The following is a 25643-nucleotide window of genomic DNA, read 5'->3' on the forward strand; positions in this document are numbered from 1 at the left end:
TCACAGACAGATGAATGTAAGTTTAAAGTTCACACAGATCTGCAGGACTTGGCCACAAATCATAAATGAGTCCATTGCAGAGAAGCTGCAATGTAATTCTTTTGAGAGACAGATATTACGATGTGCAACTCCAAATCTCAAAGTTCATAGGAAAGACTCCTCCCCAGACCCCTATGTCAGCACCCATCGAAATGCTGTAAAGCTGCTGTTCAAGCAAGGCCAGTGAAAAGATTTTAATTCAGACCCAACCAAACAGTTTCACAGCAGAGGAGTGTGAGTTAACAGCTGGGAGGGTGGGAATAAATCAGTTTTGCTGTTACAGCATTACAAGGTGGGACATACCCTATAAGCATTTCCCACAATTCATGTCCTACAGCAATACTGAACACTCCTAAAGCAAACTGGGGCAGTCTGAAAAGGGTGTTTCCCTTAAAAACATCATAATGTTCAAATTAAAATGCAAGGCCAAAAGAGTTTGGAATATTTGCCATCATGATTTATTGTATATTTTTTGTGTGCTTGCAGGAGCCAAAAAAATTGTTTCATAAGCAAGAGAAATGTATTTTCTTCTGAAATTGCATCTTATGCATTTTTCTTTATACTAAATAGGACATGAACTTTGACTCCAGATCTTTGTAAGGCTGAACTACTCATAACAGCTATTGTCCCTCTTCCAGTTTCTCATTTTAGTAAGCTTGTCACAAGTTAATGTCTGAGAATTTCAAGTCTGAGATGTCTACCTGTTAATAAAGTACAGTCACATTTGTAAAAAGCAGCTGGGTCAAAAGATGGACTCAGGAAACATGATCACTGCAAGCCCCATTTCATGAGAGAAGAAAGTTAAAAATATATAAAAAAGTACACAGAGTCCCAGGGAAAGCAGATAAAATCAAGCTGGGAGCTCCCTGTGCCATGTGACAGCATGCTCTCTAATTATTTTCACTGTAGAAGAGACTGTACAATAAAAAGATCTGAAATCAGAGCAAAAATGTCCCACCCTCAAGCCAAGAAAAACAGCAAGGATGCTAGGGAAGGAGAGTAGGTCTGAATATTACTTGTAGGAAAAACATAGTTAACTTTTTCCTCCCTCAAGAGGGGGAAGAAGGTCAGTTTACAATATACCTTCTTCCTTCCTTCCTTCCTTCCATTTCTAACACTGATATTTTTATCAGCCACATTTTTTTTCACTTCTCCTTATTGTTTCCTCTGTGCCCATGTAAACCTCACCTTCTTCCTTATTGTTTTCAGTTCTCCCTTTGCCATTTCTCCTGGTATTTAATTCCTCTACTCAGACCTCTGTAGTCTCCCCTTAATTCTCACTGCTCTTGATCAAAACCAGACACTTTCTGTGGAATGTGAACTCAGATAATGCAATCACAAGCCATACCTGGCTGATGCCCTTTTGCATGATTTTGGCCATGCAGATTGCATGCAGGTAAAATTCAGCTTTGAAAATCCACCCCATTTTAAATTTCTCTTTAAAAAAAATAAAATAAACCAAAGTCAAACACATTTGGACATTAATTAAACATAAGAATCAGAGAATTTATACTGAAGCCTATGCCCAAATACTAAATTAAAGTTTACTTTGGCAAATTGTTTGTACTGGCCATTTGGGAAGGGTGTGTAAATTGTTCAGACAGAAGGAAGAATAGGAAGAACTTGCTTGTCTTGGCTACTTTCTCTCATTTTTCCATTCTTTCCTTCTTTCTTTCTTCTACTGTGTGTAACACCCACAGATTTCCTAATGAGCTGGTATGCGACCCACCACACACTGCAGTGTGGGTGTAACTCAAATGAAAAAGAAATGTAAATTAACAAGTAACTCGCATGGATATTTACGTTAAGTGTTACAAAAATTGAAAGGTAGTGTCAAGTAGTACTAATATTAAACATAATATAATGTTAATACTGAAAAGAAGCTGTGATAGGTGAAAATTTTCTCTTCAAAAATGTTATAGTAGTGAGGAAGTAGAGGACTTAACAAGTCTTAAGGTAGCTTGGCCTCTAGTTCTGAAATGAAACCTAATACATCATGCCTTGATGTTAAAGGTAGTCTAAAATCTTATTAGTACAGGTCTAATTAGTCTCTTTACAAGAAGTGTTGAATACATCCTTCAGTGTGAACAGCAAATAGTTAAAATTGACTTGAAAAGATGCAACTACAGCCAGGGGTGGAATGCTGACATGGGACACTGGAAAGAGTAAGTGAGCAGTTAATAACCATGTGCAGGATCCCTCTATAGATACACACCTCTTTACAAGAGCAGGGGGTTCACAGCAGTGCAACTCCAGGCAGACTTGAATCACTTGGAGCAGCAGAAACCACACAGAGCTTGAAGACCTCAGAAACTCCTCCCGAGCTCCAGAGGCAACAGGAGCTGCAGCTGAAGCCTTTTCCCAGCAGCACCTCCATGGAGCACACGGGGCTCCTGCACTCCCCTGTGCGGCACTGACAACACAGAGCCACCTCTGTGCTGCAGTGTGGCACCTCACCTGTGTGACAACACAGAGCCTCCTCCCTGCAGGCCACAGACAGATCCCTGCTGGGGGCCCAGGAGCAGGCACAGCACCAGGGGCACTGCTGCAGCCCCCCGGCTCAGCTCCAAGGGTCAGTCCTTACAGGCAGGGCCCCTTGCCCCACTGAACACCCACCTATTCTGTTATTTCCTTCCCAGGTAAGAACAGACTCCAAGGGAACTTGAAGAAACTTGATTCTTGGGCTTGAACAAAGCACTCCTTTCTTACAAATTACAGCCTTGAGCAAAGCAGGCTGAGAGAAAAAGAAAGAGTTGGCTTCGGGAGTGAAGCTGAACATGAGCGTTCGTTATCACAGCCTGTTTTCTTCCTTTAGTTCTTTATTGTTAATTAATGACGGTGAGATTAACTGCAGAAAACTGATGGAACAGTCATTCTGCCTCATCCAAAGTAAATATCCTTTAATCTAACACTGTCACTGATATTACTGATGACCTTCTCAAATGCATTTCCCTAAGTTTTTAATTTTCAGGAAACAAGGGGAAGAGTCAAACAGAAGAACAGCTCCCAACCCTGGGACAGCACATCAATATTTTTACTGAAAAGCTCATGATGTGAAAGAAAATAGAAACCCTAAATTCTAAAGAACACACTTAAATTAGTGTTGCATCTACCCACATATATAAAAAACAACTATTATGTCTGGCAGTTTTACCTTATAAAATCATCATTTTTTCCAAACTTACTTTTTACTAAGGCAGGAAACTTCAAAAAATAAATATTAGAAAACATCCCTTCATAAAAGAAAACCCCCATAAACAGAAAAACCCCAACAGATCTTAGAAATTCTGATCCCACCATCTGTAATGTTCACTCACAATCAGAAAAGTACCAGGGTTTGAAAGTTCACATGCTTGACAAACAATGATATTTTAAAGGGATAAAATGTAGTTTCAACTTGCAAGGAAGAAAAGGGTTTGGAAATCCTTCAGTGGCCTGAAGCACCTCTTGCTTATCAGGTATTGTGTTCCTGAGGGGTGGGAAAAAGCCCCTGTCATGCCAGAAGAACCTGGCTCCCATATATGCCTAAAATGTTGCCATATGAAGCCAACCATACAGTACATAACTTGTGTTTTATCATTATTATTGACAATAGCATGCAAAGCTGCAACCACCAATCAGCATTCTATAGGAATACACCTTGTTTAACAATGGAAAGCATGTTAAGAGGCAAAGAACTTGTTCCCAATTGGAACTGTTCATCCAATACATGTTGAATTGTAAAATTTACGAGCCTAGTGATGATCTAATACAAGTATGTAATCCCATGCATTGCAGAAGCCATTCTCCAGCAGAGATCTCTCCTGGATGGAAGGAGATGTGACAAAGCATGGCCAGCACAGAGCTTTACTACTGCAGCCCTGCTCTTCTGAGACACGTTTATAACCTGCTCCAGGCTAGTAACTAACACCAGTAATTTTTTGCCTAAGAACTATTTAAAGATAAATTGCTGTATAAGACCAACAGATGAGCCTATCCACTGCAAACCCCACATTATGCTAACAATGAAATGGTGTTAAACAAGAACTGGCAGCCATTCAGCCCCAAAGCTGATCTAGCAGTAAGGCCTAAGCTGCACTGATCATGATCTTTAGTTTAAAATGAGGGTGTACTGAAATGGCACCTGCTGACCTCATCATCCTCACACACACAAAAAGTGAGATCCAAATAGGTGAAGGCTCTTAATCTCTGCACACCCAAGGTCATGGGTGCTGCTGCCAGGCCTGCAGTAGCATTGGTGAAATGACAAATGTCACTTATCACATCACACCAACTTTTAAAGACTGAACAGATTGCCAAAAGTAAAAGGAGAAGATATTATTTCTGTATTTAAAAATTCTACACTAAATGGGTGAGTGGAAAAGAGATTTAACTAACCAGCAAGACTTCAACCAATCTTGCAGGACCAAGGGTTGTATAAGTAATTTTTTTAGTTCCAATGATAGGCTCTTGGACTAATAGTACCAGCATTATGTTCATTTTTCAGTAACACAGAAAATTAAAATCCACTTAATTTTTTCACTAACATAGCTGAAGTAATTCCAGACCAAAACATCAACTATTTCAGGCCTTGCTGAGGGCAAATTTCTCACAGAAAATATAAAGAACAGCATTCTCCACGGCACTTTATGGCACACTAAGTGAAATAATTTCTGTTACCGGTAAGAAACAAAGGCCCAAATGATCCCTGTTCCGTGGGCTTCCACTGACCACGCTGTTTACGTGCCTCCAAGTAGTGTTTGACCCTTGATGCAACAACTTCTTCCAGCAGCCTGCAGACCTCCTGAAAGAGAAACCACTGGCCTGGTTTGATCTAAATTTACAGAAATGCCCGCAGGCACACAGCAGAAACCAATACAAAATTACCCCCTCTCCCATTAAAAGGAAAAACATTGAGGAGAAGCACATGAATTAGGAAATGGATGGGAACAAGGAGGGGAATCAAGCAATTTTTCTAAAGAACAAAAGAGGAAGTAGATTATGAAATTCTTACTTGGCAGATGAAACACATTATATTACAATACTAACTTTTTAAAACCAGCAATTAGTTTCATATGCATGCAAAGTAGGAAAAAATACATGTTAAAAATGTATCACAACATTAGGTATTGAAGCAAAATTTTAGTAAAAATCCTCTCTGGAATTGTCACTACACTATTTGTGTTTAAGAATCCTTATAAACAACAACAGATATTTTGCTCCAATTCTGAGTAATTGGGGGGGGGGGGAGTGGATAAGACTGAGCAAATTAGGTCACAGTAACTTAATTGCTCTAATTAATTTAGATTTTTCTGCTCCTAAACGTAACTGTTCATATCTTTCATACTTTCTTCAACAAAGCACAATAAAAACACAGACAACTCAGGAAGAGCAAAACCTTCTGCCAGAATTAGCCAGAAAAAAAAATCCCACTTGGAGTAAAAACCAAAAATTCATCTCTTGGATACCAGAATAAGTTTTAAGCTTAATACACACACACATCTGAGACTTTTCCCTCAGTATTCTCATTTTCCATTGTTCGTAACTATGTGCTCACAGCAATGATACTTTGTGGCACACAAAAATATAATTTTACCTCTAAAATGTGTTAGGGTAATAGATAAAATTATATAAGTAGTATCTAAAATATCTTGCCTTGAAATTTCCTTTTGATTAATGTAGAAAGTACTCAGAACAACAAATTTTTAATAAAAATCTAAATGAAAGCAGGGCATATACATTAGTCAATCACAACCAGTACTTTCCCTTCACAGTAAGAAATCCATTTTCCTTTCTGCTTGTAGAGGACAATTATAAATTTCTGTATTTGCTTGTCCTTCTGTTTAACTCATTACAGTGCTCCCATTACACATTCCTTCATGGAGTTACAACGAGAAGGTCTCGGAAGCAGCAGAAACATGGTGTGTCTTTGGTTCCTTCCACAGCAATAAACATTACCTTGCACTTCCTTCATTTACATGGAACATATTTCACTTGTCAGCCTTATGGAAATGTTATTTAAATGGCTCCCCACAAAGAACCATACAGACCTCAGAGAGCAAAGATAAAACTGTGACTTGGCCATTCCAGGGGAAAAGGAGTGTGGAAGAAAGGGCAGGGAAATTGGAGTGCAGAAAGAGGGAAACCTGCAGCATCTGGCAGCAAGCCAGGAGTCCTCCCCACGCAGCTGGCCACAGCAGTGTGCCACGGTGCCGATTCCAACACCCAGCTGTATTCCCTCGCTGCAGGGCCGTGCTTTGGGCACTGGGGTAGTTCCACCCTGCCCTCCACAGCCCGTGCTCCGAGGTGGCAGCAGCCAAAGGGCCGCTGGGACAGCGGCACCAGGGTCCTGGAGCTCAAGCTGATGACTTCCAGCCAGGGTAAGCAGGGATCAGCAGGAATTGTTTGTTACAGAGGCATCCACATTTCCCACACACAGCCAGAGAGGGCCGCACCACCACGAGCATTTCTCAGAGTTTGGAAACAACAAAAATGCAGAAAACCGCTTGGGATGAACATGTAAAAGCTCTCACAAAAAATACATTGGAATAATCTTTCTTTAGGACCTTTTCTGCCCTCACTTTCACAGAGATTCTGCATAGGACTTTCAGGAAGTGAACTGCAAAGCTATTTGACTCACACTTCTCAGTTGCTGAAAACATGCAACCTTTGTACTTCTCTTGAAACATGCAGTCATAGAAATGCACCGAATGCTGTCCTGTCATGCCTCTTTATTAAATCAATCATGAGCTAATTTCCTGAAATTCATCTCTTTTGTTTTGGCAGTCTTACAAAATACATTTTGAAAACGTTTAAAACTCAGATAACCAGGAGAGCAAAACTTGTTATAAAACAGAAAAGGTAATGAGCATTCATTTAGCCATGAAAAAGAAATCCGAGCGATTTTTCCTATTTTCTTATTCCTGTGCTTAATAAAGCACAAATCAGATGAACCACATGCTGCTAAACACTGTGCTGTTGCTCCCTCAGGATCTGAAGGCATTGTTTCTTTCAGTTCCATTGAAATGTATGACTCTGGGATGTCTGGGGCTGTGCAGTGACAAGTTAATGATGGCATTATTGGGGAAGCTATCTGCTGAAAGTGCCGTAAGGGAGACTTGCGGGAAAGTGCACAGGCATCCCAAACACGTCCTGCCCTCCCTTTCAGCGGAGCAGGGAGCTTCTCACGTTCCCACCCAGGAGAGCTCCTGCCAGACACAGCACAAGCTCCTCTGTGATTCCCTGCAGCCTGATCAAAGCTACAGACAGACTTCTGCTGCTCACTGATTTCCCACTATTTCATCAGGATATACACGTGACACTTAAAAATAATGGAAGTTTCTTTTCATACAAGTTCTACTATGGTTTATCTTGCATATTTATGTTTTCTTGCACTCTCTAAATGCAACATCATTTAGAATTCTCAGAATGAGAAAAAAATTATTAGGAAGATATTTCACCATCAAAATGATACCTGCCACAATCTGGCTTGTATCACTCAGGATAATTTACAAGCATTAATGAGAAACATTTTTAAATTAAAAGTTAAGTCACAAGAATACACACAGCACATATGCATGCATGAATGTGCACACACAGAGTTTAAAAATTAAAAAGCAAATTTAAAGTGGTCATTGGTGACCCAAATAGCACATATGGCTGACTTAGGGGTCCCATGGCAACAGCTGATGGTTAGGAGAATATTGTTAGTTATACCTAACACTGAAAAATCCTGAACAGTTCAAGGCAATCCAACTTTTTCCCTGCAGCCATACACTTTTGAAATAGAATTGATATTTGTTGTACCTCTTTCTCATGATCTGAAAACCAGCTGGTGTCTTTACTGGAGCCTTGAGGCAAAATATGAACATCCACCAAGACAGCAAAGTTCCCACACTGGAAAAAAAAAAAAAGAAGAAAAAACATGTTGAACTGTAGCTGCTAGGAAGCACAGAAGCACATGTCAAGCAGACAGCGAGATAATCAGGTAAGCACATGTATCTGATTCAGAGCTACAGCAGGCAGAACATTAAATCATGGAAGTTTATGAAGTATGGAATTACAAATTTATCATTGTTTTTGGACTTAACAAGGAACAAGAGCACCAGACCTATCCTGGATAGCTCACTGAAGTGTTCATATGACAAGCACAAGTATGTGGAATTTACTTCTGCTACCTAAATGCCTCTTTTAAATCTGAGTTCAAGCAAATTTTAATGTGCGAAAAATTAGCTATTCCTTCACCAAACTCACATAGTTCTACTTCTGAAAATTTGGCACCACATTAATTATCTGGTTGGTGCTTGAAATTTATTATCTAAAAATTCAGCATCTTAGAATTTTCCTTTCTCCAAGCTACCTTATGTAAAGAAGAGCAAGTCTGAAGGACTTGTCAGTGGATATCTGGCACTTAGCACATCTGTAACGTGCACTTCGAATGGTTCAATAATCAGGCTCACCTATTACAGTTATTAGGATGATACAGCTACATGCCAAGACACATCAGCTATTTCTGAAACTCCTTGATAGGCACACCTATATCTCAGGCTTATGCTGTAGCACAAGTACAGTTGCTAAGAGTACCCTTACCTATACCATTAGCACTAAGAGCAAAAAGATTTAGCATTAATTTTACTGATCTTAACAGCATATTCGTTAAATTTAAAATCTCTTGGTTAATAAACACTCGGATCTGTAAATCAACTGCAAACAGAAGTTTCTAAATAATTATTCAAATATAATTAAAATGTAATTCATGGCCAATATTGTATTGTAGCTACAATACAAAAGTTTGGCAAACGAGACAGGCATTGTGAAATAACTTTGAGAAACTTCTAAGTTACTTATAGGTATCAGTCACTGAAAGAGCAGAATGCTTTGATCTATTGTATCAAAAGGCTTCTCTTTCCTCCAGAGAACCAAGAATTGCCAGATGGCTGCCACAGCAGACTTTTCCAAGCTTTAAATGGATGACAAAATATCTCACAAAAATCTCTGGTGAATCATTAGTCAGCTCCAGCAAACTTTAAATTGACTACTGAACTTCAAAGTTAGGAGACGCTGCAGATTATAAAGTGAAAGCCAGTAAATTATTCATGGTTCAGCACTAATAACAACAAACAAGTAGCTGATACATCAAGAAAATTCAAATTATCAAATGCTCCATGTTAACTGGTATCACTTTCTATTGACTACAAAACTTCATACACAGATACAGATACAAAGTATAGACCTGTTTTTCAAGGAGACAGAATGTTTGTAATTATTTTCTTCTGAGTGGCACTGTTTGTCTCAGTCGCCAATCTTGAAACGATTGGAAAAAAGAAAATAACGAACCACATTCAAAACTATACAATGGAACAGTTAAAATTATCTTAAATTTTACAAACACACCAAACATTTGTTGTGCTTCAAAGAAAAAACAGATATAAATAGCACATTATTGGAAAATGAATCTTTGTAATAGTCCAGGTTTCCCAATGGAAGGACGCTTTCTGTCCCTCTGAGCTTTGGAGCACTCTTCTTTGTAGACAGCACACCTGGAAATATTTCACTAGCCACAAGCCAACAGCTTTGCCCCACAGTCAGAGCAGCTTTGGGACAGGACACAGGGAAGCACCACTGGCACAGGCAAAGAGGAGAAGGGGGAGTCAGAGAACATGAGTGCAGCCCCTCCCGAGCCTCTCCACCTCCTGTTTTTGGTGAGCGCTGGACTGATCTGAGTGACAGCTCCCATGCAGGCTCCCCTGCATTCCTGAGCTACACCTGCATTTCTGCTTCCTGTGCCTTCACAGGCTACAGCTCTGAGCAGCTCAGTACAACCTGGGCTGCTCCAGCAGCAAAGGACAAGTACACAATAAATGCCAATACAAACAATGGCAGGGAACAGAGGCAAGTGGAGGAAAAATGTACACAGTTTATATTAGATCTGATGCTCTTACAGAAGTTTCTGGTTTTATTTTTATTCTGATGACATGCAATTCCATGAAAATACTCGCTTTTATTTTAGTGGAAATGAAGTGCTTCCAGTCAGTGTGGCTGCAAGATGCAACTCGTGGCTCCTAAGTATCACAACTGAGAGGCAAACAAAAAGAACGGCAACTTTTAATTTCACGCTTTCAACATCCATCTCAAAATTTGCACTGAAAATTGTTTTTTGAGGTGTTATTGTAAAAACTGAAACTTGAATGCCTGATTTGATGGGAAACACATTTGTCAAGAATCAATAGGAAAAGGTTTCACTCAAAAATTAAAGACAGAAGCGGATGCTCCAAGTTGATATCCCCCATAATTCTAGGTTTCAAAAACTCTTATTTTTACAAGCTGTTTTTAATGTTCACATTCTTACTGTAACAGTCTAACGACATTCATTGTGTTACTAAACAAAGGGCTTTAAATGATCTCAGAATGTTGTTAGTGTATTGTTGTACAGCATTGGCATTTAATTCAGAACATCTTTTCAGAAATCAAATTGTTTATACAAATACATCAAACACTTCATAGACTCTACAAATTGAAAATATAACCAGAAATGTAACGTAAACAGAACAAAACCCAACACAAAGTGGTCATTCAAGCAAAGTCATCTGCCCATAACCTGCTGAAACCTTGAAAGCAGCACATGCTAGATGGTGAACTATTGTTGCAAAACCCAGAATGAGTAAATAAACCCACATCAATACTTTTTATTGCTATACCCATTTTTACAATCAGTGGGCTTCAACATGGATGCTGCTGTTTCTATAAACTGCATCACACGAGCAGCATCAAAGCAGTCCTTATGACCAGGGTGGGCTTGTCCTCAGTTCCAGCACTCCGAGTGCAGAGCCAGCCTCCCAAGACACATTTCAGGGCTCCCCACTGCTGGGATGATGGATGTGGACTGGAGGGTCAGAACTCACTGAAGCTCAGTTGGAACAGAAACACCAGAGTTTGGCTGGGCTTTGCGGTGGGCAGGAAGGAGCTCAGCTGCAGCCCTCACACACTCAAAACTCCAAAACTGCTCCATGATGAACTACAGGAACTGTTTATTTCTACTGTTCCCTCTTCCCTGAGCACTGTGCGACTCTGTTGTTACAGAGAGAATTGTACTCCAGTCTTAGATGATATCTATAGTTTAAAAAAAAAAAAGATAGACTTGATCCCAATGACCACTCCAAAAATGTCACTGGAAGCCCTTTCTGGCACTGTGACAAAATTGATAGGACATAGCACTCTCCAGAATGCAAAAGTAGGGCCAAGAGATTTTGTGGGAAAAAATAAAATAAACCACACATAAGCTTATGCGAAATATCTTGTCTTAAAATAAAAAGGAAAATTTGAATATTTTCCATCCTAAATTCTTTCTGAAAATCACTAAGCGTTCTGCACTGAGTCAAGTGAGTTCTAATATCTACAACAGAGTATAATTATGACCAATTAATCATTGGTCTGTACTGCGCCAACTGTATTATAAAAAACTTACATTTTCCAGGCTTATTAGAAGTTTATTCTCCTCCTTTATCTTTGTGATCCCAAAGAAAATTATGTGTTTTCCTGTTGTTTATACTATTAGCACCAAGGATTTGCAATATTTTGACTTTTTCCTCTTACAGAGCAATAGCAAGAGGCAGCATAGTGAGCATACAGCACAAGACATATTTGTCATTATACAACATTAACTTTCATTTACAAGATTTGAGGTTATACACAGTTTCTCAAACCATAGGGACACTGTTCCAACACTTAAATGCCTCAAGCCGTATAAATACAGGAGTTAGGATAGGGATTTATGCCACCACCACTGCTGATGGCTATGAGATGATAAAGGAATTTTGGTGACAGCTAACACTGTACATTTCTCATTCTTTTAAGTAGATAAAGTTACAATTTGATATGTGTATGACTTTTCCACATATTTTTCTCGAGAATCTCAAGGGTTCTTTTGTTGTCGTATTTTTTTTGGGGGGGGGGGGGTGTCATACTTCTAGGGTAAAAAAAAGGCAAATCAGAGGGAGAAGGGGGAAGAAGGGGGAAAAAATAATACAATTTTTTTTTCCACCAGGCAGGAAAGTTGCATGAAAATAGTGTTTCCCTGGTTAATGCTCAAAGCAAGATATTTCTCTCTCTGTTTCAGAGGGAGGGGGATTTAGGCACTAACAGGTCACCAGTGAATAGTTTTGTTGTCACCAGATTAATCAGGAACTCACCTAACAAGAGCAATTGACAATTACAGAACAAATTCTCAACAGCTGATACAACAGCAGAGCAGAACAGATGAGAGAAGCCTCCAGAAGAAGCCAAAAGCAGAATCCCTCTAGGAAATCATGTAACAAGTCCTCTCTTCAAAATGCTCAAGTAATATGATGCAAATGTCAGAGAGGAAAAGGGGCATATTCCACTTTTGACCTTTTTTCTGGATAAGAGCTGCTTGGTTCTGGAAATTGTACAAAGCTTGTACTTTGTCATAAATTTATATCCTGAAGTTGCAGAACAGTTTCAACAAATAAATCCTTCTTATTAAAGAAGGATTACAGCCATCAGCTAACATCACCTAGATCTTTTCAATTCCCTGCTTTCAAAGATCTATGTGGTCACTGCAACAGTAAAAAGGGAGCAGCAGATCAAGGGCAATGTTATAATGGTTCTAAATAGAAGATCTATCCTCAAAGATAGCTGCACTAAATTATACACAGATTCAGCAGGAATTGGACAATCTAAAAGGCAGTCAGACTTTCCAAAAGCAGGGAGGAAATTCCCCTTTTACAACTTGCATACAAATTATATCTAAGTAATCTTTCACAAGCGGTTGGCTTGCTTTTTTTAGAAGAACAGTTTATGTATGAGGAATTCCTGAAAGGAGGAGTGCTTAATTTTCTGGTGTTTTAGTGGAAGAGAAGCAGCAGTTATCTGAAAATTCAATCAATAAGCTATAGGCACATTAAGATCCCATTGAGAGGTTTCCATGCCAAGCAAAGAGGGGTAAGCAGAGAACAAGCCTTTAGAACGATCCTCTGATAAATGTGGCCTGACAACTCATGAGACTAGGATGCAACATCAAGGCAGCATTAGACTCTTAACAGATGCAGATGGACAGGATATTAAACTTCAGAAATGATGGGGAAAAGAAAACAAGAAATACTTGTGAGTGATTCAACCCTTAGGAAAACATAAAAAACACTAAGGAACTTCAGATCTGATGGAGCTGTGTGTGATACTGGAGACTTTCAAACTGAGGACTAACACACTGCTGTTAAAAGCACGTTAACAGTGAGCAATCCACCCAAATACACAGATTCAAATAAGTTAATGAAGACAACTCCTTCAGAAAACCCAAAACCTGCTGAGGGAAAGGAGCTGCATGTTTCTAGCAAGGTAAGAATGCTGCAGTGCAAACAGAGCCTCCAGTTCATCACCCACAGCCAGGCTAAGCAGTAATTACTTAATCTAAACATATGAACTGGTCCTGGAGAACTGCTCTATCAGGTACAATGTTGAAAAAGGCCTAAATTGCATGAGAGAATTAAGCTTAATTTACATTGTCAATCTGTGCTGCCTGATCCCAATTCCATAGGAGGTTTTGTAGCCCACATATTGACAAGAGTCATATAGTTGGAGCTCAAACAATTGCAAAAAGCAAGTTTTTCCTTGGGGCTAAGTCTCCAAGTAACAGTGCAATCTCACCATCATTTTGAAAGGATATACCATGTCCCTGCCTGTGTCAGGACTGATCCAGAAAAACAGAAATAGCAGCACACTATTTGCTGAGGATAATAAAAAGATAATTTGAGATTCCAACAAGCTGCTTTCATCCTCTTGTTGTGAAGTATTATTCTAAAAAGGATGGTATTTTTTGAATCATTGTGAGCAAGCGATGATGAAATACCCATGTCTGCAACAACCCGCTTTCATCCCACTGCAAGCTGGGAAAGGTGAGTGGCCATATTAACTGAGGAGGTGAAAATGTTCACAATCTACCCAAATACAATTAACTCTTAATTGTAAATTTTTAAAGACACTTCCTAGGGCTTGGCCACACCAACAGAGTGCCACAGGATACCATATTCTTGTGTATTCCTTGATGATAGGTAAGTGGGTGCAGACAAATATTATTACCTTACCGAGCTCTTACCCTGAGCTATCAATAATAATAATAATGACAAAAACTTGCTCTTATGGATTTGGTAATTCATGAGAAGAATTGCTTTGTCATTGCTGTACTAAACTGGAGTTGGGGACATTCTTTCAGGTTCTACAAAGTTAGTGCTGGGATTTTGTTTCTTCCCCAGGTGAAAAGAACAAGGAACTTGTACAAAACACTCTGCGTGGCTGAATTATTCAGTTTGTAATTATCAGGTCCTACAGCAATAGATATCGAAACAACTGCAATGACTACTAAAGCTTCCAGAACTCCTGAAGATGGCTAATTGTAACATGATAATACCTAATTTTTAAAGAAATTAGAGCCAGTAATAAAAAGGTTTAAGGGCCTTTTTCAGACATTCAACTTGTTAAATGATTTTCACAGGTTTTCCCATACATGCTTTACAGGCTGTATTTTAATATTAATCTGCCAGACTTTAAAGCATCAAAAAAAGATCAAGTATGTATTGGCAAGCTACTGATGGATTTGTTCAGCATGAAAAGAGCCACCATACAAGAAGGCTGAGGAAATTAGCAATGTACCACCTGATTTTATGACTTTCTGCATATACCAGAAAATGAAGTGCAATAAAAATTAGGTGGAGACACCACCCTCAGTGGATGTAAACTGTCAGAGGAAATAAAAGCAGATGTCAGATAGCACGAAAACACAATTTACAAGCTTCCGGTAAGGTGAAGCAGAGGCAAACCACAGTGTTTGTTTCACAAGGTAACGGGCCCATTGCTGGGATGAAGGAGCAGCAGTTCTCCAGCACATGATGCACCCATGAATGTATTTCTGAGTTATTTGTCCAACAGCTGCAGGGATGGGCTGACTTCCCTCTCACAAAAACAGAATGGGGAAGTGAGGGCAGGTCCCAGGCAGGAAACTGTTCCACATGTCCAACTTTGCAATTACTTGAGATTCCTTTTTATTCTAAGAGACGAGGCCTCACCTGCTCTGGAATTGCCTTCCCTCCCTGCCTCTCGTGACAGCCTTACCTACCGCAGCACACAGCTACTGAACGGGGAAGCAGGAGGCAGCACAAAACCAAACCCAACATCTGCAGCCCATGCTTCAAGCTAAAATATCTGCAGATGCTCCATCTTCATGCCAAAATAATTTAACAGATTCAAGATAAATTAATTGCACATGATCAGATTTTAAGACAAATACATAAAGCAGAAGTATTTTTATTTGCTAAAAAAGTGTAGCAAGCCAAACTTCTTAATATTGTTAAATTTACTGAAATGGTTGAAATGTTACATTTTCCAAGTACGTAAAAGAAGTACTTTTAACTCTCTATTTTAACTAATTTGTCTAAACCCAGCCAGGAAAGTTTCAGAACAGCAAGAAAGATTTTTTAGAAACAGCATAAGAAAAAAGTGACTAATGCTGAAAAAGGCATATTACACAAGTGACACCCTTTGGACAAAATCCTTCTATTAAGTGGAAGCATATTAAGTCAACACAGGGAAGAGGAGGAAAGTTCAACAAAATATTTGATGCTTTATCCACAGAGGTACAAGGGAAGAAATAGATGAGTCTTCCAAAAGAACAAGTGATGTGCTAAATCTTATTGCTGAAAAAGCAGAATCAGATGATGGAGAATCCATCATATTTCAAAATGGAAGCAGATCACCAAAAACCTCAAGGAATTAACAGCTGGCAAGCAAAGGGATATAATTTTTTTTAATGTCCAAGAAAAAAAATCATTTAATCTGGCATTGAACAGAGTATACAATAAATAGATGTTATGCTTCAATAAAAAGAAAAAAGAATAGGAGCAACAAGCAATTTATAAAAATATGTAAAATATGAACAGAGTTGAACTCTGAGGAGTTGGTGCAAGGCAAGAATAGACTGTGGAAGGTAGCTGTTGGAGTGTTTGTCACCAGAAAGGCTCCTGGGACTAAAACATGACGTGCTAACGGAACTCCTTCCCCATGTGTCTGTCCTTGCTCCTGACTGCCTCTGTCTCATCTCCCACAGGGCAGCACCAACCACAGCTGAGCAGTGGAAGTGTGCCCTGCCTCAAACAGTTTTAATCCACCATCAGTAGTAAAAGGCAGTCCAGCACCTACCGAGTCTGAGAGCAATAAACAGGGAGTGCCTATTCAGATATCTCTCCTGACAAACTGAACTGGTGATCCCTGGCAGGACAGCAGGGCAATGAGAAGCAGGTGCTGCATCACAAGGCCTTAACTTAAATCAGATGCAGCTGAAAAATGCACCTGACTCTGCTCCAAGCACGGCCCTTCAGGAGCCCCAGGAACCCACGCTGACCTCTAAGGGAGGCAGGTGAGTACAGCACTACATTGCACAGGTTAATCAATATTTATTTATGTGTCCCCAGCAGCCACAACAAAGACATCTAATTCATAAAAGTGAATCCTTCTGCAAATATTCCTCTTCCCACAAACTCAGTTTCTGAGGTTGGGAAGTTCTGACCATTTTTCTTCTAAAAATTTATTAAAATCAGTTAATTTACTCCAGTCTCTTCCAATAGCGGAAAGAAAGATCCAAACAAAGTGTGATTGTTTCTAACATGAAAACAAACATTTACAGAAACAAATTCAGTACTTTACATAAGCAGAGTGTAATCTCTAACTGGCTTTGCTGGTTTCTTTAATTCTTTTTCACACTAAGTGCACTGATAGGTATTATATTCACATGTGGTCAATCCCATCATGAAAGCCCAAGGAAAAAGACTTGTGAGAAACACAATACACAGACATCATGGGTAACACATTGCTCATTTTCACCTATTATGAATAGTAATACAAACAACATGCTCCCAAGATTTCAGAGAAACATTTTACAGAGGGAGAGGAGTGGAATGGCAAGGAGGACTGATTTATTCTCAAAAAATCATTTTTCCATTTCACTGGGATCAAAAAAGCTGTCGCCTTAAAGAAAAAATGATGTCATTTTAGTACAGTCAAAAAGGACAACCAGTACCTAGGATTTCAACTGCTATTGGGGAATGCCTTTTTTAAAAGTTTAAGTTTTACATTTCAAGGTCTTTGCATTATTTTTTCCCAAGTTTCCTGTGGATTCCGTTACTAATTGGAAATATTTCGCACAATTATGTTTAGAAAAATGCCAGTGATAATTAGCACCAACCCTCATAAATGTGGAAAACATTAAAATCACTGAAAATGATAAATAGCATTGATTTTATGCAACAAAATGTAGACATTAAATATATCAAATATTATATTGGGTCCATACTGACTTGTATGCTCTAACAGCAACAGGAAGCCTACAGGAAGAGGTAAAAACATAAGCAAATAATTATACTTTCCTCAGCAGATATATTAGACTTTTGTCAACATGAGACCCTGGGTTTTATGTCTCATAGGCTGCATCTGTATTTGGAAGTTATCAGTGATTGTTTTCTCACAGAATTTGTGAATTGGTTTGTAAAACTGCTTGAATATTTCAGATCCTGTGGCAAATCCAATCACAATGCACTAGGAATCACATGTTCTAGTTCATCATCATGTCATTCAACACTTGGGGACATTCTGCACAGCTGCATTCTAACCTTCCATACCTCAGCTCCCTGCTCAGCTCCAGTACAAACCCAGCATCTGCCCAGAGCTCCCTGTTCAGCTCCAGCACAAACCCAGCATCTGCCCAGAGCTCCCTGTTCAGGGCTGGTACAAACCCAGCATCTGCCCAGAGCTCCCTGTTCAGCCACAGCACAAACCCAGCATCTGCCCAGAGCTCCCTGTTCAGCCACAGCACAAACCCAGCATCTGCCCAGAGCTCCCTGTTCAGCCACAGCACAAACCCAGCATCTGCCCAGAGCTCCCTGTTCAGGGCTGGTACAAACCCAGCATCTGCCCAGAGCTCCCTGTTCAGCCACAGCACAAACCCAGCATCTGCCCAGAGCTCCCTGTTCAGCTCCAGCACAAACCCAGCATCTGCCCAGAGCTCCCTGTTCAGGGCTGGTACAAACCCAGCATCTGCCCAGAGCTCCCTGTTCAGCCACAGCACAAACCCAGCATCTGCCCAGAGCTCCCTGTTCAGCTCCAGCACAAACCCAGCATCTGCCCAGAGCTCCCTGTTCAGGGCTGGTACAAACCCAGCATCTGCCCAGAGCTCCCTGTTCAGCCACAGCACAAACCCAGCATCTGCCCAGAGCTCCCTGTTCAGCCACAGCACAAACCCAGCATCTGCCCAGAGCTCCCTGTTCAGGGCTGGTACAAACCCAGCATCTGCCCAGAGCTCCCTGTTCAGCCACAGCACAAACCCAGCATCTGCCCAGAGCTCCCTGTTCAGCCACAGCACAAACCCAGCATCTGCCCAGAGCTCCCTGTTCAGCCACAGCACAAACCCAGCATCTGCCCAGAGCTCCCTGTTCAGCTCCAGTGCTGCCTCCACCCTTCAGCCAGGGAATCTGTGCATGGACCTTGTCCCTCAGCTCACCTTCAGCCTTTGGTGAAGGCCCTTGTCCATCCCCTCTGGGGGATCAGAAAGGGTTATGGCAGCCACATTTCCTCTCCTTACACTCACTCCCTCCTGTAAAGACGCCAGAGGGCTGTGATGCATAGGCTTCTGTTACAATGGGTGTTTTGACTTTTTCCCAACAGGTTCCACTAATTCCCATATCGTTCATTCTGCCCCCTGGAGTTTGTGCTAATTTGCCCAACACAGATGTCAGACACTGAACTGACAAATTTCTATTCCTATCACTCAAGGCACTCTCACATACATGGAGCAAGGATAGTTTAACAGAAGCAACATCTGCCAAAGTTTATTCTTCACACATATTCTAAAAGGTGGCTTTCTGTGTACTTATTCCAGTGCAGAGTACAAATTAACTAAGACTAAATAAATTCATAAACTATATTAATACCTGTTGTTTCTTTTGCAGCTGAGAACATGAAGATACTGGAAAATTAGTTTCCAAAGTTAATATATATGTTTCAAAAAGGTCAGCTTTTTAACATACAAGTAAATAGCAAAATTCTACAAATGCATCTTAGCATCCTGTCCTGTTGTGTGCAAATACAGAGAATCATGCTTAAGGTAATGCCTTCTCCTTCAGGAGGCTAATTTGGCTTCACTTGTCTTCTATATTCCCCCTATAATGAACTAAACTGCTGAAAAAAATTCCAATTTCTGTAAAACAGTCCCTTAAAATTCTTATTTTTATCATTTTCTATCAAAAATTACATATATTTGTACATTCGTCAGGCTCTTTTTCTCCCTGCTCCATCTGTAACCCTATTGCACAAAACTCTCATAGGTTGCCTAATTCTTCCATGAAATTTTTCCTGAATTTAAATTTGACTTTTTCTACACCTCCAAGGTCAAAACTCCTCCTTAATGCATCTTCTAAACAGGCAAGGGCTACAGTAAAACTGACAGCACAAAGCAGCTCAATAATTTCAGCTATGTCATCTATTATCAGGTATCTAAGATGTCAACTGGCTGAATTAAATCTTGCTTAATTGCAATGTTTATGTCTACCCAGCAAGATGTTAAAATGGAAAATTAAAACTGAATCACTTAACATGTCTGCAGCACACCTAATTTCCCATAACCTGTATCCACCTGCTCTCCAAGGGTAAAAGAAATAAAGGCAACAAACTTGCCTGCTTTCTGTACTGAAACTTAATGCCCATAATCAATAAAAATGAGAGAACCAGCACTGTCAACTGCTTCATCTCTCCTGAGTAAGCAAATCATTATCATCAGTTCCAATACTGCTCCTCTGAAAAATGAAATGTTGACACTGATGCAGCATTTGCATTAATAAAACCAGTGCAACAATCAGTTGCTACAGATGTAAAAACTAGGACCAGATTACACTCCATGCCAACACAAACAACTGTTTCTTAGCTTCTTAGCTTGCTAGTCCTCTCAATTTATTGCCATAGCATGGAGATAGAACTCCTCTTTGTAATAAAAAAAAAAAAAATTGGGGCATCAGCCCAAGAGAAGACTTTTTCCCCTGCTTGCTCAAGTTCTGGTCTATATCACTCTCAGTTCCCAAGCCTCTTTCCACTTCTCCTTATCTCAGTCTTCATTTTCCCACTGTCAAAGCCTGTTTTTCCAGGAAAGAAAGTTATGGTAAAGATGAGGAATATTGTTCAGCACCTCTTTGCCCTTTGGCACTGCTATCAAACACTGGGATTTTATCTGCCACATTAGCAGAGATCTTACAAAAAACACATTCCTTTTTGTATAATGTACATGGTGGTCACTCAAACAATAACCAGTAACAGATGTCTGAAGTGAGGAGAATGGACTATTTAAATAGAACTTTATAAATTCTGATGATCCCTTCCCAGATTTAGACCTTGACACTTAATTTATAACTATCAGTATGGCCCTATCCTTCCCTTTGTGTGTTTATTTCTAGTTCCAACCCAGTAAGGATCCTTTGCCCATCATGCCTTAAGTTTCTCTGTGACCTTGCAGATAATCTTACCCTCAACTTGCCTTCATTTAACAGTGCAGAGATAAAAATGAAAAAAAAATCCCTCAGCAAAGAATCCTGCACCCAAACAAGGAATTCTGTCAGGGCTATGAACTCACATGCTTACATAAAATTACTGGCTTCATTCAGCATCCTGCAACGACCATCTGGGAATGGTTTTCTTTCAAAGGAAACACACAAGTATGAAAGAAATGTAACCTGCCAGAGTCCACTGAAATTTTGATGGTACGAGATTTGTATTTAGGTCTGCTTTCCTGGGCTTTTCAAACAGTGCTCTCACTCAATATTCATGGGAAATTAAGTAGTAACTGCTTCAAATATCCGTACAGGTCAATATTACAAGAAAGAATGTTAGAATTGGAATTTTAGAAGAAAATTCTCCATAAATCTATAGCTGTAAACCTTATCTGCCAACAGCACTTTCACACATATAGAAACAGCAGAACTAAAGATCCATTTGCCATAGTACAGAAGCAGATTTTAAGATTACAGTCTTTATAATGCTGCATTATGTTTAATAAATTCCCTTGTTTTCAGAATTCCTTTTAAGTTAATAAAGATTTCTGTAAGCACTTCTGGATACAGATGCTTAAGAAAAACTATTTTTTTAAAATGTAATTAGTGATCCAATCCATGTCACTAAAACAAAGGATATCACCAATAGTAGAAGCAATGGAAAAAAACCAGATTTTTAAAAGACATGGTCAGATTCTGCCATTGTAACAGCTCTGCATAGATGCAGAACAAGTTTACAGACACACACAGAGACTGTCAATTGCTGTACTGGTGGACAAAACTTATCCTTCAGTATCTTTAGACTTGTAGGTCCAGTAGAATTTTACATTCCTGATGAAATTTTTCAAACAGTCAAATAAAATTTACAATAATCCTGGAAAGTGAGGAACTCTCAACATTTAAAAACTTTGCAATCAGCGTCAACAGCAAAACTCCACATGCATTTTGCTGATTTCAGACAGGAATTTCATGAAGAATTTCACGATGATTTGTAGGGAATAGAGACTTCCCCTCTCTTCTAAAGGCAGTGCAGCAGTAGGATTTGCCCTGTGCAGGCAGCAGATGAACAGACCTGTGAAGCATTTCTCCAATTATCAGATAATATTACAGGGCAAAAAGTTTCTTTCATTCCTGGTACAACGTTGACCTGTACCCCTCTACTGGAAATGCACTGTGTTCCAGAGGCCAGGCTGCTTCTTTGTGCACAGCACTTACACTGCTGATGGAACCTAAGCCATGCCTACCAGCAGTCAGGAATTTCACACTAAAATACATGACAGCAGATGCTACAAATATTATCTGATTTCACTGGTTACAAAACCAACCCTGTCATACAACTTCAAGTGTGAAAACCACAGGGCGAATCCAAAGGATGAAGCCTCACATGCTACAAAAATCACCTACCAAAGACAGGACTGTGCCAACTAAGGAACTTTGACAATATCTGCAGAGCTAGAACAGATATGGCTGAAATTTCACATCCTGCAAGTCTGCATCCTTTTTAAGGGCCACATAGAAAAGTGTACTCCGGATAAATTAGGTTTAAAAACCTACATTTTTTTTCCCATTAATTTCAACAGGAGGAAAAAAACAAACCAAAAAACCACACCTACTTCACAGATTGAAAGGGGATTACCCTTTGGAAAGCAACAGCTCATTTTTTAATTTAAAAAATTGATAGTATGCTAGCTGCACAACTGTCTTTGGTAAAAGGAATGAAAGAACAGAGATGACAGCACCTGACAGATTACAGCTCCTGGAGGTCAGGAACCACAGAGACAGGAACAAGTGATCACACCATCCATTTAATCTGATTCACATTAATAAGAGCAAGACAAAAAGAAGAAAAAAGAAAGACTTAGCTTTAACATGTCCAAGAACACTACTAAGCTTTGTTATAGTCACCTATGGCCATATATTTATCTTTCTATTATTTTTTGCTTGAATTTAGTAGCCAAGTTCCACTCAGGGTTTTTTAAAAAGATGGAAAAACAAGCATTTTTACATAGCAAAGGCAGCAAAACCACATGTTATTCAACAATGCACAAGACCCACTGTGTTGCTAAGGGACACAGATAAATGAAGAGGAAATATTTCCTTATTTGCCTGATACGAAGAATGAACTTGTGATATGCTGTAATGTAATTAACATCAAAGAGAACAATAGCGATCGGGGTGTGTAAACATTTAAATCCATTATTATTAATGATTACAACATGGTAGGAGTGCTAGATGCTCCAAATCTTGCTGGCTTTAAAGTTTTTCAATATACCCTTCAGCCTCCCTTCATTAGGTTTTCAGAGAAATACTGAAGAGTAATAACAATCCACAACAAAACTTCAATTTTATCAACCAAGTATTTGTTCAAAAATTCAGGTAAATGTACAAGTGTTTAAAAGGTGTCATGAGAAATTCACCCTTTTTGTATGAACTATTTTCTATAACTGTATGAAAATGGGCAGAGTGAAGCAGTGCTATAATAGGACACAATTACAATATCCTACAGAATGACTTACAAAAAGGCCAAGGACACCACCCATGCTCCTTGATGACTACAAGTACATTTATGAAGTTAAATGGTCTCTGAGTACAACCTTGGGAAGGGCAGGTGGAAAACTGATTAAGGGAAATCTGCCATCTGCTGACACACTGACTCCCACCGGGAAACGGGCAGGACTGGAAGCCCACAGACATCTGCCCTGACTGGATCAACACAATTAACGTGCAGTAAACCATCAGCCTTCCTTTGGATTAGTACTGGGCAAGGATAAAACATTCTGCCACTCTGGGACACCTCAGGGGCCTTACGTTCTCTTTCTGGGGGGCACAGGGGAACACAAAACATAAACCAGACAGCTGTGCCCATCATCCCCGAGAATTTACACCTTCCGACATCTGGGTATTCCTGCTCTCCTCCCTGCTCCAAGTGGCTGAAAACAGCTTTTCAGCCAATTCATCCTGCCACCCGAGGTTTTTCACCAGTTTGAGTATCCTTTACTGCTCCTAATCCTCATCTCATTATCAAGGCACTATGAATTCCTGTTTTACTCCTGCTGCTCCATGCCTTATCTTGTTCCCAGCCTTCTCTGCACCTTTTAGTCCAGTTCTCAGCTTGACCCTGCCTGTACATCCCCGCTCCAGCACTGACAACCACCCTCCATTTTCCCCTCACTCCTGCTCCACTGCTCTCCTATCACCAGTTCCTCACACAAACTGCTGAATATCCCTGTAGCCCATCCCGTGCCACCTACCCCCAGGCTCTGCTCCATAAATAACAAAGATCTTCAGCAGGTTTTTTGCTTTATGTTGTCTAATTTTAATTTTGTTTCAATAAATCATCCCACCATTTCTCCCAAACAGAACAGGCTCAATCTCCCCCCTTCTCATCACCAGTGCAGCAGGGGCCACCAAGATCACAGGAGATTCCCTGTCAGTTGAGGGTTTTCCTAAATGAAAAGTGAATCTAAAAACTGATTTCCCCAGAGGTGTATAACTTGGTGGGGAGACATCCAAACCAAGGGCAAAGGGCTCATCACAAAACTCCATCTAGAATTACTGCTGCTTCTTAAAGCCTGGGATTTGTTACCATGCAAAAGACTTGGATACATAGCTGGTAGATATGTCCAAAATAACATCTTTGCAGGGGAAAAAATAAGTCAAAAATTCAACTAATTTTTTACTAAACAAACTCTTAGCAGGAAATTCATCATTTAAGCTAAATGCTTAAAATCTTGGAAAACAAAACTAGTATCAAGAATTTAATTTTAACTAACTGATAGAGATAGTTTTGCTGCCTCACTTTGTAAGATCTATTTATCATTTCTTCATCAAAGGAAATGAAACTGGACCAGACAGCAGAACAGGAATGATGAAACACATAGATTCTCTTTGTTCATATGCTATTTAGGAAAACAGTACCTTAGGGTTTACTGGGCAAAAGATTAACTCAAATTTTAACAAAACATCTGGTTTGAGCAGTGCCGAGAAAGGGCAATAGAATTTAAGCATTTAAGAGAGTGTTTAAGTCTTAAAAATAAAAACACAGTGATCTACAAACTGAAAGCTTTCCTAATCTCCTGCAGTAATATTGACACATTTATTACCTACTTTATTATAGTGACTAAAAATGCAGGTTTGCCTTTTAAGAGCTTCATATAAGAGCTTATTCTGTCAGGTGACTACCTCTAAAACTGAACTCCCCAACAATTTCCCTTATTCATATTACAGTGCCTGCATTTTGAGATTTATTAAAGTCGTTTTATGGATTTATGTGCCATTATTTATATCTCTTAAGTAAAATACTCATAGAAAAACAAGCACTTCAGAATTGTAGAAGGTCATAGAAAAAGCTGAGGTGAAATATCTTAACCAAGTGCCCCTGAGATCACAGAATTAATTAATGGCAATTTTCTGAGGAGCAGTGGTAAGTTTAACTGATTTCACAGCCTACTTCTAACTAAACAAAAAATTCTTACCAAAGTCCTTCACATTTGTCTGATAAGGTTGGGAGATCGTTCTTTTTGTTACTTACAAAGCCACAAAAATACATTGAAACTAAATTCATAAACATGTTAATAAATTATCTCTGAGAACAGAGATAAAGGCACTATATAAACCCAAATATTTGTTACTTGAAACAGATATGTTGTCCATTAAAATGCTTTTATGCCATCTTACTCTTAATTAACTCCATACATACATATCCATATGAAGAACTTGTCTATCAGAACGTGTAACGCTCAGTTCTTTGTGATGAAAATGATCTGGCACTTAGATAATACCGCACATGACCACTGCACTTGCAGTTCCTGATGGTAAGAAGAATGCTGAAAACATCCATTAATTACACAAAAATAAGCAAAACAAAAATTCCCAGCTACATTGAAGCCATGCCAGGTTCTCACAATAACTGAGGCTGAAAGAGATGTACATTCCTGTCCCTATAGCTAAATTCCTGTCAAAGAGTAGCTACAGAAGGTTAATTATGTATTGTACCTGTGCCTACCAATATCAAACAGGTATAAGTACAAT

At 39.5% G+C, this 25643-nt stretch overlaps 1 protein-coding gene across 3 annotated transcripts in view; it reads right to left on the reverse strand.

Moving 5' to 3' along the window:
- SLX4IP (SLX4 interacting protein) overlaps positions 1-25643 on the reverse strand; it is a 69740-nt gene that overhangs the window by 27504 nt on the left and 16593 nt on the right. For all 3 annotated transcript variants that reach the window (XM_058801990.1, XM_058801988.1, XM_058801989.1), the window contains exons 4-5: positions 7825-7914; positions 4699-4822 (exon numbers count right to left, since the gene is read on the reverse strand). In XM_058801990.1, coding sequence (XP_058657973.1) covers positions 4699-4822; positions 7825-7914 — 214 coding nt within the window. The remainder of the gene's footprint in view (positions 1-4698; positions 4823-7824; positions 7915-25643) is intronic.

Source organism: Ammospiza caudacuta, chromosome 3 (assembly GCF_027887145.1).
Source record: "Ammospiza caudacuta isolate bAmmCau1 chromosome 3, bAmmCau1.pri, whole genome shotgun sequence".
NCBI classification, from domain to species: domain Eukaryota; kingdom Metazoa; phylum Chordata; class Aves; order Passeriformes; family Passerellidae; genus Ammospiza; species Ammospiza caudacuta.